The 17,610-nt window shown below is 36.4% G+C and overlaps 3 protein-coding genes across 3 annotated transcripts in view; 1 reads left to right on the top strand and 2 right to left on the bottom strand.

Annotated features, from left to right (window-relative positions):
- The window catches only part of ints9 (integrator complex subunit 9), a 205,423-nt gene that overhangs the window by 28,449 nt on the left and 159,364 nt on the right, over positions 1 to 17,610 (bottom strand). The window lies entirely within an intron of this gene.
- Positions 26 to 1,733, top strand: sf3b6 (splicing factor 3b, subunit 6). The gene is made up of 4 exons (XM_033991087.2): positions 26 to 140; positions 452 to 570; positions 848 to 986; positions 1,443 to 1,733. Exons 1-4 carry the CDS (start codon positions 111 to 113, stop codon positions 1,530 to 1,532), a joined length of 378 nt encoding a protein of 125 aa, XP_033846978.1. The 5' UTR covers positions 26 to 110; the 3' UTR covers positions 1,533 to 1,733.
- The window catches only part of vsnl1a (visinin-like 1a), a 34,464-nt gene continuing 19,168 nt past the window's right edge, over positions 2,315 to 17,610 (bottom strand). The window contains exons 3-4 of the mRNA XM_033991157.2: positions 4,874 to 5,089; positions 2,315 to 4,463 (exon numbers count right to left, since the gene is read on the bottom strand). Of these exons, the coding sequence (XP_033847048.1) occupies positions 4,266 to 4,463; positions 4,874 to 5,089 (414 nt within the window). The 3' untranslated portion in view covers positions 2,315 to 4,265. The remainder of the gene's footprint in view (positions 4,464 to 4,873; positions 5,090 to 17,610) is intronic.

The following is a 17,610-nucleotide window of genomic DNA, read 5'->3' as shown; positions in this document are numbered from 1 at the left end:
ATGTGCGTCACTACTCTACTACATCAGCCATTTTGTGGTCAGTGCTAACGGCTAACAGCTGAAACTGCGTGGCTTTTTTGGGACAGTCTTTATCGATAAAGTTATTCATCATGGCTATGCAAGCAGCAAAACGAGCCAATGTAAGTATGAGAAATAAAACTCTACATTGTGAGTTAGGTCGGCGTTGTGAGATTGGAAAAAGATCAAAACAATGTAAGTTCTTTATGTTGTTAGCATACAGCTAACATGTAACTTAGCGGTGAAACCATTAACGCATAACTAGTTTATTATTAAGCAAAACAGTTGAAAGTTATTGTAATCAGGTATATTTTTGTGATATGTTGTGTGCGGTTTGTATTTTATCTTTTGATTAGAATTCCCCTATACTCGCTTAACGTTGGAAGGTGAATTGATTTGGTTGTTATTGTAATATATTTCTTGTTTATTTCAGATCCGATTGCCTCCCGAGGTGAACAGAGTCCTCTATATTAGAAACTTGCCCTATAAAATCACAGCAGAAGAAATGTACGACATCTTTGGGAAATATGGACCAATCAGACAGATCAGAACGTGAGTATCTCGTATAAACGACTGGTGAAAACCTACATTGTCTTTAAGTCGTACCACAGGCACTGAACAAACACAACTCTCTCTATGAACTCTTCATACTCTATGAAGTGGAGAAATAAATTAAATACATTTTGGAGTAATGTGACAGAGAATAGGGGATGACGAGAGATATCAACTATTAAGTTAGTCAAATAAACCCAAAACTTGCCCTTAACCTTACAATTTTAAGTGTTAACATATCTTTAATATGATTCCTGTCCCAAATACATATTTTCAGAGGAAACACACCTGAAACCAGAGGAACAGCTTATGTGGTTTATGAAGACATCTTTGATGCCAAGAATGCCTGCGACCATCTCTCTGGGTTCAATGTCTGTAACAGATATCTAGTGGTGTTGTACTACAATGCAAACAGAGTAAGTATTTTTTTTTGTATGGGATTGCAGTATATAATTTATAGGGATGCACCAATCCATCTTTTTCAGTTCTGATACCAATTTCGATACTAAAGTTTTAAGTATCTCTCGATACCCGATATCAGCCTATACCGGTGCAGATACTGAAAAAGGCATTAAGTTCCTTTTAAGCAAAAATAAAGTAAGGTAAAACTGATCCAAAGGTGTTATGTAGCTGTTCTTTTTCTCTCAGGTAACTACAGAATAAATATAGAATGATAATTATGAGATTTTTTTAGGACGACTATGATTAATAAATAGAATATAATATAGAAATTATATTAATTTCTTCGTCCAACCAGGATATCGGCTGAACCTATCTTTGGAAGCCGATATTCAATACCAGTATTGGATGAGTGCATCCCTTATAGCTTATAGTTTAGAATATATCATGATTCTTTTTTTCTTTCCTTACAGGCTTTCCAGAAGATGGACACAAAAAAGAAAGAAGAACAGCTGAAGCTTCTAAAAGAAAAATATGGAATCAACACAGATCCTCCAAAATAGTGTTATGTCAACATTTTCTTGTGATTATTTTTTTTTAATTTTTTTATTTCTGTGTTGTACAGCCTTTTTTCTTAATGTTAAAAATATCGGTAATTATTTTCTTTGGTTACAAACCTGTTGACAGATGTGCTTTGATTGGATTTGTTTCTTAAAGCCTGAGTTCATAAGGAAACTATAATCATCAGTGCAAATAAATGTCTTAAAACAAATAAAATAAAAATGTATTCATATAGTTATTTTTCCTAAACTTAAAATACCAGAACCTGTCTAGTACAGCACTACTGTCACACAACATGGTTACATGGTAGGACACAGAATAGATGGCATTTTCTTTTCTCCTTGTTCTGAATGCCTCATTACCTATGGCAGCAACATCAAACCAAAGCATAATTGTTCAAAGTTTTAGATTCATAACATGAACTGGTCACAACTACATCATGACAGTGTTTAAGTGGGGTCCATTTTGTGTTGTTCAAAAGGGACATCTAGTCACACAGAGCAGTGTGTTCAACGGGGCAGCTCTTATACCTTTATGAATTGCCCTTATATCCACTAATACACATTTGGGTGGCAAGATTAAATGGTTAATCAATTATTGTGATTTGTAAAGTTCATAAATTTCCTTCCTCTCACAATAATTGTAACACTCAAATTTGAAATCAAGACATTCCTATCCACAAATAAGTATGACAGGCTTGTAGATAGGAGGTTACTGGGAAATAACATTAAACCATCAAACCAAGTAAATATAAAATGTGACATCAATGAAAGACAGACACAGGTCCATTGAGTTCCTTTTAATAGTTTAAATCACAACACAGGGAGTAGTGCAGCCATGTCTTCAGGGACACAATACATGCTACAAAAGAATCCTCGTACACGGTTGCTTATGCTTACATTTGGTACCTTGATCATAATAATAGCAATATTAACAATAATAAGAGTAAATAGAAACATTGTCAAAGATGGTAATGTAAAGAAGCTCAGGGAGAAGACAGGATGGCATATTTTATTGCAATATATTTTGTCAAGCCCTCACCTCTGTTGCCTTTAAGCATCAACTCTTGAAACATGCTAGGTGTTAAAAAATACCAGGAACTACTATGCTCCACTGAACTTCTCTACAATTTGACGTATAATGAGGCGCAGGAGTAAAAAAGTACAAAAAGGCGGATTGAAAGACAGGGAGGTTGGTTGGGTGACAAAACTGTCCGACCCGCTAAACGCATGGCTTAACAAATCAATTCACAACTTCTTTAGCTTTCTGGAACTTCCACTGAAAAGAACAGAAAAGATAAACTCAAATGCTGCCCTCTCCTTATTCCAGCTTTACGTTTGTTAACTCTGATATGCAACCTGCAAGTTTACAAAGGGGATGCGGTGGTGACAAAATTAAAACTCAGTGCTGTGAATATGCTTGCCCTAGGCTAAGTCACAGCAGCAATAATTATTTAAAAAACAGAAAGAAAATTCTGAAGCAAGATGAAATGTCAGTAAGCAAAATGCCTAAAAAACATTTTAAAAAAGTGCCAAATAGAATGGCTATACATTGCCAAGCATAAAAAATAAATAAATAATTGTAAACATCTATACCGATTTTAAAAATAAAAGTGCAAAGACAAATGCCAAAATTAAAATTAAATTTCCCAAAAATGAGCAAAAATATTAAATCCAAAATATGAAATAAAAAAACATAAAAAATTATAAAAACATATCAAATGTATCACTTTGTCTTCATTATTTGTTGCTGTGACTTTTCTTTTTGGGCCACCATACTCAGTCTTGAATTTTATAAAACTTGCGTAGCTAGCATATAATATATATCCTTATTTTTCATCACTTGCCTCCAGCGTGTTTTGAAATTTTGTTTTATTGTAGCTCTTTTAGGATACTCCACATTCTTCATATTTGAAAAGACATAATAGTTGTGTGCATAAATGGGGCGGGTTTTTAAAGATACCACGGCTAATATACGAGGAAACATGCTTCGACAGTTAAAGCAGTCAAAAACGAAGTCTGGACAAGTACGTTACATCCCAATAGACAATACTAGATGGATTTATCGATTCGCCGCTTTGATAAGGCTTTTTGTCTTAGAGATCTTACAGGATGCAACAACAAGGAGGTATTTTAAGGCAGAACCTATAGGCATGCAAATTAACTACGAATACATTTCTTTACGGACGGTACAAGCATGTTTCAGATTCTTGTTTGATCTAGAGCTAATATTTGACACAATGGTTTTCAATCGGAGGCAGATACATTATTATTGTTATTGGTATAAGAATTTGGTTTGGTTGCTTATGAAACACACAGCTAGCATTGGTAAACTCGTAACGGTAAATAGCAGTGATTTGAACGTCGCGCAAGCTCCAGTAGAATGTTATGGAAAATACTTTGCACACTTCACATTTTGGCAGTTACTCTTTAAATAATTTAAATATATATATATATGTATATATATATACTCATATTTATAGATCTATATATATTATTGTGCAAGGTGTATCCTGTTGTGGTGTGTGTGTGTGTGTGTAGTCTGCACGCGCACACTGAGTTTATGTTGTGTATTGTAGATCTTTTTAGAGCATAAACATTCTCATGCACACGAGTGTTTCAACACAAGAAGCAGATCCGTTGAAAGGTAGTCCAAGCATATTTTTTTCAGTGGAAATAGCTGCAGACTGGATGGAGATGGTTTGTCAGTGCAGTCCATGGAGGCTAGCAGGGCCCCTATTTCTGGAGGTCGCACTGCAGCAGTAATACAATGGAGGGGTCACTCTTAGCTGCTTCCTTGAACTCCTCCAGTGAGATCTGGTCGTCGTTGTTCTTGTCCATCTTGGAGAAGATCTTGTCCACTCTCTGCTCAGGTGTCAGACCGTCCTCGTTCATCTTCATCATGATCACTGTGCCCACCATCTTGTAGATAGCCTGGAGATGAGAGAAGAAAGGTCTGATTAGGGATATCAGTTTCATTATCTCTATTGGCAATATCATACAATTTATCCCAGATATAAAAAATTTAGCACCAATATTTATTATATGTTGATCCAGTCTCTGTGCGTATGTGTCATTCCCAGTTTGTCCTCCTCAGATGTATTTTTTGAACACGGAAATATAAGATAAATCAGGCTTAACAACCATGCAACAATTGTGTTGCATGGTTGTGGATTGATTATAATAATGTCCATTAGTAGCTGAAAAATATTGTTAGAAAATATTCCATAATGTAAATGAAATCGTTTTCCCAAATTTGCTTGATAGAAAATCCTCAAATGTTGAACCTGATCTTCAGTCACCCAAAAATACAAGCACAAGTTCACCTGACATTGTCCTCATACCTCAATGATCTCGAGCATCTCCACCCGTGTGATCTTGCCGTCTCCGTCCAGGTCGTACATATTGAAGGCCCAGTTGAGTTTCTGCTCAAAGCTCCCCCTGGAGGTGATGGATAGAGCGCAGATGAACTCTCTGAAATCAATAGTGCCATCTCCATTCTTGTCAAAGGTCCTGAAGGCATGCTGAGCGAACTTGGATGCATCACCATAGGGAAAGAACTGTTGAAACAAGAGAAAAAGGTTTCACATTAGAGTTGGCATTTCAATGTTGTATGTGTGTAAAGTTAACAGCAAGAGAGCGAATGTCCTTTAGGTGGAAGTCTATTGCATGGAACAGTTCCTTCTCCAAATCCATACAATAGTACAATATTCCTGACATATACAACACAATCAGGTTCAACATGTGTAAATTCTCTTATTGGATATCTCTTATGAAAGTACAATTGGTAAAATGTCTCTTGCCCTCCTTCTGAGTACGTCATCATCACATTTTGCAATCTGGAAACTAGCAATGCTCCAATAAACAAGAATCAATGCTACCAAAGGTTGTTCTAAACCAAGACTACACCAGGAGAAAACCAGGAGAAAGAAAACAGGTCCAAACCAGTGAATCAGGACAATACCACAACTGACCACAGACTAAACCAGTAGTGAACCAGAGCTTAACTGGACTAGGTATGGTACTAAGTAGATACAGAAAACCATAACAAAAGACAACTAAATACTACTAAATTTCAACCGTTTCATAACCACTCAAATGTGATTATGCAAAATATTCTTGTTTTCTTTGATATAAAAAATTATACATCAAACAGCAATCATATGATCTTAGTATATTCATAATTGTTAAAAACCTGTACTGGAGATAGAGGACTACTATTATCACTATGCAAATGCACTTTTTCCTTTTTACCTCGTGTGACCTTCAGAGGATTTATTTAGTACACCCTCTCTCATCACCTCGAACATTTTGTTGCCTGCAGACTTCCTTCAAAGTGAATCCGCTTCTAAAAATACGCCGCAGTTTTTAGCTCAGTCTGTATTGATCCCTGAAGAAAAGCTCTCTTCTTCTCTAAGGACTTTCTCAGAAGGTCAGCACACCATGTTTCGGTCTCATTACTGTGGAAAAATGCAAAAACCTGTAAGATCACTTCTGCAGACACACAAGCATGTAATACTTGTTTATTGGTTGTTTGCAGAAAAAAAATATTGTGTCCAGACATCCTTGAAAAACCGAAAAGCCAATATTTATACATTAGTTATAAATTACGCAATGTCAGATTTATCATTGCAGTATTTTAATTGTCTATTTGGACGGAAATCTGTAATGAAAGCTGGTATCCGTCAACATTTATTACTGCTCAAAACATTTAGCAAAAATCTATTAAGTCTGACTCTGTTTCAAAGTCAAATTAAACGGTAACAAACGCTTAATTCTAAGTTAGTTTCATTTATTTCATTTTCTCATCTTGTTCATGGGCTGTGGATAGGGCTGAACAAATATATCACAAAAATACTGATGTCAGAATGTTGGCTAACACAGTAATCAACATCCTAAGAAACTAAACATAGTACACAACACAGTTCTTCATTTAACTGTGCTGTACTGTTTTATAAGCCCTCAGTGTGTTGTCTGCATTGCGTGTCACCAGACAGTCCATCTTTAACATGCGCTCCAGGTTAGAGGTTAATGCAATGACTGACTGCCACCAGCTCCAGCCCACAGCCCTGTGGGATGCTGGGAGTTTGAGTCATTTGTCCTGACCTTCCACTTGACCTCTGACAGAAACAGTGAGGGCTGATGGGTAGTCCAAGCAGAGCTAAGGCTGTTTTGTGAAGATCTGGGAAAACAGTATCTAAACTTATGATGGGAATTGTTGATCTTGTATCTATTTCTTTAGACTATCCCAGTTACTTTGAGCATAAAGAGGGGTACATTTTGAAGATACAATTATTCATTCACATAAACATGTTCAATAGTTAATCCTCCAGGGCCCCATAGGCCACATTGCACCAAATAATAACAAAACAGAATAGACATACATATTTAGGATTCTATATGTTATAATTACTTATTTCCAAAATTATAATTTGTTCTTGTTTAAATGTTCGGACCACCCCAGTGAAAAAGATCTGAACATGCCCCTGGTTATGATTGTATATTTTTCCTTCTTTTCTCTCAGCAGTGTCCTTTTCCACATGTAGTAAACAGTCTCATCATGAAAAAACTCCACAAGGACACTTCTTAAGCCGGCAAGCAAAAGCATGAGCATGCACAATCTGTCTGAAGTCACCTAGAGTGAAGCATCAAGGCTAAATGACAAAGAAAGGAAACATATGGACCAGAGTTAGTGAGTCAGCAAGGACTGCCAAGTGCCCATGCAAAACAAAGCCACCCAAGTCTAGCCCCCTGAGGTGGCATTACCATCAAACTGCAGCAAGAAGAGGGGAAAAGGTTTGAAGGAGTTAATGAGAGCAGTTGGAGAAGAAAATGGGAAAGCTGAGAAAGTGACGCAAAAGGTTTAAGAAAAGAAACCATGACCTGCCAAGTTATGAAACAGTTTGTTATGTAAAAACCCAGACCGGGAAGTGGGACTATGAAAGATGCAAGTTTTGTAGCTTATTTTAGTCTTGGTAAACAAAGGAGATAAGGCTTTTCTCACTAGATGGCAGTGATACGCCATCAGAACAAAAGAGGAAACATCTTGAGAGAAGAGAGGATACCCTGATTCACACATTACATCATAGTTTCATGTTTGGTAGACACAGGCGTAGAAGTGATGCTACCTTTATATATTTTTGCATAAGTTTTCAGAGTTAGGCCAATCATTTTTCTTTTTTCTTATATAAGAGACACATTTATTTTAATTGCAGACAGCCAAAAAACAGTGATGTCAAACAACAGCGTAGCATACACATTGAGCAGTAAGCTTTAAGTCCTGCAAATGCAATTATGATCATAAAACATCATTCCACATGTCAGAACTGAAGCTGAACTCACATAACTTTGTACTTTTCTACATGGATAGAATTGAACAAAGCCAACAAATAATTCTCCCTAAATTATATATCCAGTTTTTACATACACAAACATTTGGGATCAGGTTGAAGTCACTCTATAAACATCCCTTTAAGACTTATTTTTGACTTTCTTTTAATCAATATATTAATTAAATATGCAACACAGCACAGGATTTGTTGATGTTTTGTGTTTCGAGTCTTTTAAGGTGACTTTGAAGCTACAAAAATGAAAAAAAAAAAAAAAATTACAATAATACAAATTCTGGTGCTTTTAACCACTAAAAAGCTGTGAAACTCCTCTTTCCTCTCTGATATATCTTGTTAAGATTTCCATTAAGTGTCCCCTGATGTGACCCCACTCTCTGTTATGGCTGTGAGATTTGCCTGTGTGTTTGAGCCCATCAAAGGACAGGCCCAGTGCCAGGCAGATGATGTCCAGGCTGCCAGGCACAGCTGCTCTAATACAAGTTAATGTCCACGTGTCTGTGTGGCCGCGTTTAGCCCAGGTCCTCTGTGTCTCCTGTCTACGGCTGGCACTCGCGCAGGGCTGGAGATGTTAAGTGGAACATAAAAGCTTCACTAATCAGCTGCAATATGGCACTGGTGCAGCTCCAGGCCTAAAACAACAGAGCGTTTTGAAGGGAAGGAGGTCTGATGAGTCATAAGGGTGTAAAGTCACTACATTTACTATTTGTGCATTTTAGTCACAGGTGACATAAGTTAGCTGCCAGTTTATGGGTCATAGATGATAACTATACTTATTTTGGTTATAACCGAAGCCATGTGTACTAGTTTGAAACAAAAGTTATTCATGTTTTGTCTAAAGTAAACCTGCAAAGCCTTTCGGTGTATGTACTCAGACGTGAACCATTATATAAGACATGATATAAGACAGACGCAAGTAACATTTCAAACATTATGTGAGTAACTCTGGCCTGACTTCAACCACAGTTCACTATTTTTTTGTAATCTATTAGTGAAATAATTGTAATCATGACTGAAATTAAATGTATTAATTGCCTAAAGGTCAATGGTAGATAGCTGGATTTCAGAATGATGAGAAATTAGAAGTTTTGCCAATTTATTTGACAATTTAAAACAAAATATTATATCTTCTGAATGGGTAAAAGCCCTCAAAATGTTGCATATGTAACAGGGAACTGAAATGAATGCCTGAAGAACTCATCTACATAAACTTACAATTTGATACTTTCGACACCGAAATGACCACCAACATAACTTATGGTAGCCAACTTGAACTATAATTGTACAGTCATTTCTAAAACCTAAATTGCAAATGTAAATACCATCACTTAAAATGAAATTGTTCAGCCTTACTGTGCTCCCCACTGTCACAGCATTGTCATGACGCAAGCTTTATGACCACTCAACTCTAATCACAACATCCCAGTCACTTTGTCCTGCTTTCACATATTCGTTTTCTAATAGAACGGAGATGAGCTGCTAAGCCATGTCACACATCTCACGGCTTATGAGCTCAGATGGGTCAGGATTTAACACAACACATATATTTATACAGTGTGGTTGATCTCAGGCTGGTTTGCTTGGGCGCATATTGCATGTAACTGGATTATGGTGAGTTGAGTGGTCGGACACATGTCAGAAAGCTCTCGCTGACCTTTAGGAGCACTCAATATGGAAATGCCATCGCTTTCTCATAACCACAAATACAGTCTGAATGGAGACGGATTATTTGATGGATCTATTAATAAAGTGACTAAAGCTTAGACATATTTGATCTAATACAAGATTTATTTATACACTGTTTAAGTGATAATGAATAGTGCACTGGCTTTTACATCACACTATTTGTTCATTCATTTTTCAGCCAAAGACTTCTCTCACCAACACCAGTCACTCATTCACGTACTACATTTATACATAGGCAAGGAGGGTGAAGTGTCTTGCCCAAGGACACAAGATCAGTCTGCACTAATCAGAGTCTGCTGTCCCCTTTTCTTGATATAGCAGCAGACATACATGAAGGGCTGATTAATCAAATTTTAATGATCAAGGAGCAGCTTTGGTTTTATTAATTGACAATCCTCTATCAATAAAAGCATGTGGTTTGGAGGAAAATCTGGACAAAAGGAAAATATTGGAATGCATGTGAAATTACTGATTAAAAGTCTTGTTGTTTTTCATGAAGTATAGATTGAAAGCCTTGTGTTTATTTATTATTACAATACGAAAAAGGTAAAAATGAATTGGAAATCGTGATTTTTTTCCCATATCCCATAGCACTACATATAGTACAGATACAATACAGCTATCTCATAAAACATAAGATGTAGAGCTGGGAAATAATACATTTGTAATGAAAAGGGATATGCCTCTGTGTACCTCCTCCGACTACAGCAGCATGGAAGTGACAAACTGCAGACATGGTGGCCTGCGATGTGCCCAAATAACCTGAGGGTGCGCTGTAATCCATCCATCAGTCACTCTTCCATTAAAGCTGTTCTACGCCACTGCCCCGGATCACTCCCCTGTCCATTTTCTGCTGACACTATCCTGTTCACACCAAAGGACACATTTTAAACAGGAACAGTTTGGAAAATAAGAAAATAAGTTCATAGAGAAAAAGGGCCAAGGACCAGCGGATGAGAAGCCAAAAGAATTGCTTCAAAATTAATACTACTCAAGCAGAAGTATAAACTAATGATCCAAGATCCAAGAAGGTTTTTTTTATTTTTTTAACCTTCCAAGTTATAACATTATTCTCTCATCAAATCACGCCTGAAAAGGTGTTAGATGTCATCCATGCATGTTTGAGTATTTTTGCGATCTCTTCTCCAGTCAAACCCTCCTTACGGTTAGCTGTAAGATTCTCTGCAACTCCCAGCCCACAGTCCTACGTCACCCATGCTTGTGCACGACAATTCTCCATCAATATACAAAAACATGATACAAAACTGTCAACAACAACTTGACAAACCAGATGCATCACTCAGTAGTTTAGTACCTTGTGAAGTAGTTTAGTGCCTTGTGCAGTAGTTGAGTGCCTTGTGCAGTAGTTTAGTGGGACGCATGCTGACTGAGTTGTGATAGTGCTGTAAAAGGGGGAGTAGCTTTGCATGGGGAGCAATGGGAGGAGAGACTGAAATGAAAGTGAATCTTATAATATGTTACATGTTGTTTTCGGCAAATATAGCATTTCCAAAACAATAAAAGGCAACATGGTGATCTAAACATGTTATGTGTAAGCAGTTAATACCCAATAAAAGCAAAATACTCTCTCTTTAATTAAAAGTTTTAAAAAAGTATTTGGAGAAACTATATAACATACAGTAAAAATGTTATTGTGCAACTGTGTTAATAAATATTTAGAATTTGAAGGTTATGTAATTCCAAGGATAAAACATCAATAAAAAATCCATTGTTTTCAAAAACAACCAGAAAAACACTAGAACAATGACATCATACTTTTTGAATGAATGAATGAAGTTTATTTTGGTTGTTTACATTTTAAATAATAATAATAATAATAATAATAATAATAATAATAATAATAATAATAATAATAATAATAATAATAATATATTTTCTTAATTAATTGCAACCAAAAAAAGGATTTGGTTGAAGCAACTGGCTTATGTAAGCCCATGCTGATGGGATGGGCTTATATACTCAAGATGCACTTGAGTAAAAGTACTTTGTCCACCAATGCTATGCTATGTAATGAAAGTACTGTACCTTTAAAAATGTTGTCAGTCTAAAAATATAGCACTGCTTCTGTTGTTAACACAACTTGATAAATTTTCCCTTGCAAAAAAGGGAACCCAAGCAAGTACGGGTAGTACAATCCAATTTTTCAGTAGAGTAAATAAATAGCATCTTATATTTCATACATCTCTTTGCTAGCCAACATTGTCAAAACCTGACAGCTCTACAAGCATTGATTACGGTTGAGCAAGGAATACTGGATAAGTATAGGGGGAGAGAAACAGCACGGCAGGCATTTATAACATCATTCATGATCCATGGTATTTGTTGTGCGAGTTTGTGAGGGCGATTACATTAACAGCAGGCAGATCTGAGCTGGAGCTGCTGCTGCTCTGAGCCTCTGGGCCTGCACACAAACAATACAGTCTGCTCCGGAAAATGCATTTTAATCACGCTCTTGTTACTATTAGATAAGGCTCGGCTGTATATGACAAAAGCAATGCCAGAACTGTACATCAAACATGGGTGAAACAAAGCATATAAATAATGTCAACACAAATCATTTGCAAGAAGGAAAACATTAATTTCTCCTTCAATTAAAAAATACATTTGGGAAATTATTTTTTTTTTTAACTGATAGATACTTGAGTAATCCAAACAAAAAGTTGTTTAAAAGCTATAGTGGAAAATTAGAGATGAAAAATCTAAGCTGGAGGCTCCAGTTCTCAAGATATGTCCCCCTACCCAAACTATGACAAAATGCAATAGAACACTACAAGTCATCTACTACATGTGATGTGAATTTGTCTATTATTGTCTGGGGATGTCAAGATTTATCAGTTAATTAGTAATTCAATTCAATTTGTGCTTATTTATATAGCACTGTTAAAAACAAAGTACTTCACATAAAAGTCAACAAAGAACAAATATACAGATTTAAACGATACACAGGAAAAGAACAATAAAACACCAAGATATCCTCTATAGCAAGTATTAAATGCCAAGGAGAAAAGGTGGGTTTTCAGTCTAGTCTAAACTGTGTTAAAGACTGAGAGGATCTGACAGGCAGAGGGAGGCTGTTCCATAGTTTGGGTGCTGCCACAGAAAAGACTCTGTCATCTCTGGTCTTGAGCCTTTGGGCATAGCCAGCAGGAGCTGGTCTGGGTGGAGTATAGGGCTGCATTAAGTCCCTCACACAAAGAGGAACCAAAGAGAGCTAATATTTTTAAAAATATCAATAAAAAATAATTTAAAAATAATCAATAATTGTAAATGTGATTATTCAGGTCACCAACATGTAATAAGAAGAAATTGTGCGTGTTGTATCTTCTCACGATAGTCACAACTCTAAAATTTGATACTGTCATCAGCATGATTCACATCAGTACAACATGTTCGCAAGCTGCAAACATTAGTAAAGCAGATAGCTCAAATCAATTAAGCTTCTTTAAATCAATTTTATGCACAAGATCTTTACCTACAGTATGGGGCTGCAATTTGTCAAAGGCACCAAATATGTTTTTCTCTATCAAAACATTAGGTGCATGATAAGTTAAGCTCTCTTGACTGAATGATTATGATTAGCCTAAATCAGAACAAGGCTCTTGTGTTTGTTTGGATCCGGACGCAATCAAAGATGTTCTATTGAGATGACGCCTTACTCTATCTGCACTGGAGTAATCAGGCCACAGTATTGACCTGAATATGTGGTCAAGGTCGCACAGATTAGATCTTGCGAGATCACAGTTTGATTCAGGAGGACTTTAAAAATGTCATATACATCTCCCATCTAACCATATTTAATTTTTAGAAATAATTGTATGCAGTCTTGAATGTGAGCATGTGGTTACAAAACATCTGCAGAAAAAGAAGCTAACAGTAAACCAAATGAACAGCAGGGGGCAGTATTGAGTGGAGAATGCAATACAGAAAAGAACAGCTTCTGGCACTGGAGGGGAGAGAAAAAGGGATATGAATATGATTGCATCAAACATTTGCATAAGAGATAGGGCCCAAAATCATCAGTTATTATCAATGAAATATGTTATTTTACAATTTAAATTTTGCTGATTATAGTGAGATAGAAGCATCAAAATCTGGCAACATTTTAGTAGAAAATTACTTGAATGATTCTAATTACACAGCCTATTAGTCAGAGTAGAGAACAAATACACTGCTGAGCTAACTGGATACAAATAACTATGAATTAACAACATATTTTACCTTGTCATTACTATCAGACTGTAACCTAAATCTTAAACATTGAAACCATAACTACAAAACAAAACAAAAAATGATGCCAACATTTTATTAGAGCCAGAAGATGAATAAAATGTTATCATCATTCATACACTTTGTCCTTTTAAGTAGTCTTCTTCTTCAGAAATTTCATACTTCACTGTGATTGGTTAAATCCAGCTGTCACTAACTTAGAGCCTTACAGAAGCTAATCAATAGGAGAAGTGGGTGGGGAAAATGTGTCTGCTGCATTAAATCGAGAACTAGTGCATTAGAAATAATCAAAATAGCTGGTCATAACAGGAATCAGATCAAGATTCCATTTTATCACCATACTGCCAACCCTACTACTAAGCATATTCCAGAAAATGTATTGCTATAGATCAGCGAGTATAGACACATACAGTTTGAGTTTGCTAGTTTGACCCAGGTTCAATCCTTTCTTTATAATTCACTTGATGGACTACCAACTGCAGAGACTTTCTACGTTATCTGAGCTTAGCAGTGCTGTGTCCGACGCAGTTCTCTGAGTGCCCAGTGGATAAGCCTTTGCCAGTTTGAGGTTACTTTTGTGAAAACCTCTTTGGTCAGCATACCTTCCATTTACAGCAAAAAGGACTAAATGTCTGAGTGAAATATTGCATCCGGTCTGCAGAAGTCCAAAGCATAAAGCTGCCTATCCACTCTCTGTAATGTCTACTATGTAATCTCATTATTGTTTAAGTGCCCCGGTATGACTCATTGAAGGCAGTGTACTTATGCGGTTTGTACAAGCTGCCATGTCAAAAAACTCACTGGACTGCAAGCTGATATCAGAGGATGCCAAAGTTATTCCCATGTGAATAGAGTTCCAAATATCTCCATGGTTTTGTGTTCTCTTCACATAAAAAAAAAATCCTTGAGCAAGATTTCAGAATTTTGTTAATGTTATTTTCGACAGATTTTAGATTTGAGTTTGAATAGCTATTTGAGTCTTTCTGCCATTTCCATTGCTCTTTTTATTGCCTGGAAGAAAGACTATTTGAATCCTGGCAGTACTGCAGAAGCTAAGTGCATCCCGTTACAAGCAGTTATGGCAGCTCACTACACTCAAAGTATTTGTGCTAACTGAAGTCTAATGCTTAGAGACACTGGCACAGTACATTTATTGCCAAAATAGGGGAAATGTCAACCACAGTAACTACACCTTTGGATTAGAATAACTAGAAAGTCTGTCCAGGTAATAGAGGTATTCACTTATTAGTAACCAGAAGTAGATTTGTGTCCCTGGGCAAGACATTTCAACAGACTTGGTAATGAGCGGTTGTCATGGCGGCTACGCATCTATCAGTTTGCTCCATCATCACTACATGGTCACGACCGTTAATATAAAATGGATAACTGAAATGCAAGCAGCTTGGAAAATCTAATATAGATTTTGGTCACTGTAATCAGAATTCATGACTGCATAGCGTTAAAACACAGTTCAAAATCCATTTGTATTGTATTGCTTATTTCACTTATAACTATGGCAAGATATTGACATTGTTTTTTTTGTTTTTTTTAAACCACTGACTCCTAAAATAATCATTACTGAAGTGAAACTCTATAGTGATTTCCAATAGAAGAGCATTTAATTTAACAACTTTGCTTGTGGTGTTCTTTCCAATCAATGTCGTTGTGTTGTGGTCAGACAGCAATTATGTGGGTGCGATGCATTTGAAAACCAATCTCCCTGAACTGAATGTATTATTTCATCTGTCTATTATCACATATTGTACCCTTGGGCATGAGCGTGACCACAAATTTATTTACCATTTTTTGTCCAGAGCAAATTACTACCCAATTTAAGCAGCAACAGCTATACAACTGTTGAGTGTCATTCCTGGCATGGAAAAGGCCATTGCTTTGAGAACACAGTTAGTTTTTAGCTGCCAGAGCCATCTTGTTTCTTGTACTTTAGCACTTAAGACTTTGATTGTGTTAAGTCGTTCCTCAGTACAGTGACGATGTAGACACAGACATAGCGCACAAGACAAGTACCAGGCCTGCCAAAGAGAATGTGCTCGCCAGAGGGATTAAAGTCAACAAAAGAATGCTAAAACTGGGGGTGACAATGAAGACACTTAAAATTGAGTTTTTGTCATGGTTAGAAAAGACTGTTTGAGTGGCTCTTTTTCTGTCATGGATAACCACACCAAATCATTTAACCTAAAATCCATATGCATAATCCTTAAACTATAGGTCCTAGCCAAGCCTATTGTTCAAATCTGGAGTTAGGTCCGAATGAAGGTTCTCCACTGCAGTCGTCCAATGTTCCTGACAGGCTGACATTTGTAGTACTCTTGTAGTAACTATTTGGGATAGTAGATTCCAGTTGTTTAACTTGTGTGTGTGCATTATGGGCTTATATGTGTGCCACTACAATATAAGATATAACACAAACATCATAACTTTGAAAAAGCCATTTTACTGTTGCAGCTCATTCCCTTTTTCTAGTTGGACAAATTTTCCAAAAAATGTCTATAATGATCTTTAAAGATACAATAGCACCAAGAAATGACTGTATCCAAGCGACATAAGACAGCTAAACTATGAAATGAGGTAAGAAGGATCCCAGTGAAAAATACAGAAATGGCAGCCAAACTAATTAACATCAATTTCAAAGCTCTGAATGCTGGGAACTGACGCTCATTGCATTGATTTTAAAGGCCAGATGAATTACTTTTCAATGCAAAACAAAAACAGAGAGGAACCACTGAATCTTGAATAGACCAGCCATAGCAATGTGTAGATTTGTATTCTAATCAGCGATTATGTCTAAAAACATGCGAATGTTCTGGTTTGCTGTTCCTATTTTCCTTTAGCATTTATTTAGGTTGACAAATATTCGTAAAATGACTGCAGAGAAGCTTTCATGATACAGTCTATTTAAAAATGGTTTAGCGGGATTATCTTGAATTATTGTTATTGTATCAGTGGGATAAAGTATTTTCAGCATTATGGTTTATCACAATAGATCCCTGTACCAATATATCGTGCTTCAGAATTTGTTATCGTGACATGCCTACACCAATGGCAGCTAAACTAATTAAGTTCACTTTCAAACCTGTGAATACTGACGCTTACTGCATTAATTTTTAAGGCCTGATGCTGTACCTTTCAATGCTAATCTAGAATAGACCACCTATAGCGATGTGTAGATTCTTACCATTCTAATCAGCCATTATGTCTAATAACATTCAGATTTTTAGTTTTCCAGCTCCCATTTCTTTTAGTCTGTATTTAGTTCGTCAAATATTCCAAAAATGTCTGCAGAGAAGCTTTAAAGACACAATAACACTACAGAAATGACTGCATCCAAGCAACGTGAGAGAGTAACTATGCAGTATATAAGAAGATAAGAAGAACCCCAGTAAAAAATACACAAATAGCAGCTAATCTAATTAAGCCCATTTTCAAAGCTCTGAATGCTGGGAACTGACGCTTACGGCATTGATTTTTGAGTCCCAATGCATTACTTTTCAATGCTTAACAAAAACAGCTAACAACCATTGAATACTGAATAGACCAACTATAGTGCTGTCTGGATTCTTACCATTCTAATCAGCCATTTAGCCTAATGACAATTCTCTATGCAATTTCCCCAGGCTGCACACAGTTCACAGGTCAAACTAATTGAGATGCTGCGATTCGGGCAGGTCATTGTTTGGTGTCATAGCGGTATGGATCCTTGTTAACCATTTAGAGGTGCCCTTCATATGAAAAAGGCTATAATTACACTGTACACTGAGGCATTTGTACTTGAGCATTTG

This window comes from Periophthalmus magnuspinnatus, chromosome 24, assembly GCF_009829125.3.
Source record: "Periophthalmus magnuspinnatus isolate fPerMag1 chromosome 24, fPerMag1.2.pri, whole genome shotgun sequence".
Classification (NCBI taxonomy): domain Eukaryota; kingdom Metazoa; phylum Chordata; class Actinopteri; order Gobiiformes; family Gobiidae; genus Periophthalmus; species Periophthalmus magnuspinnatus.
This window is presented reverse-complemented; position numbering and strand designations above follow the sequence as displayed.

What these genes read in the sequence shown, in the direction of transcription:
- sf3b6 (XM_033991087.2), top strand. Translation starts at nt 111, where the DNA reads ATGGCTATGCAAGCAGCAAAACGAGCCAAT. An exon ending in AAGCAGCAAAACGAGCCAAT is followed by an intron (nt 141 to 451) that starts GTAAGTATGAGA and finishes TGTTTATTTCAG; the next exon opens with ATCCGATTGCCTCCCGAGGT. An exon ending in CCAATCAGACAGATCAGAAC is followed by an intron (nt 571 to 847) that starts GTGAGTATCTCG and finishes ACATATTTTCAG; the next exon opens with AGGAAACACACCTGAAACCA.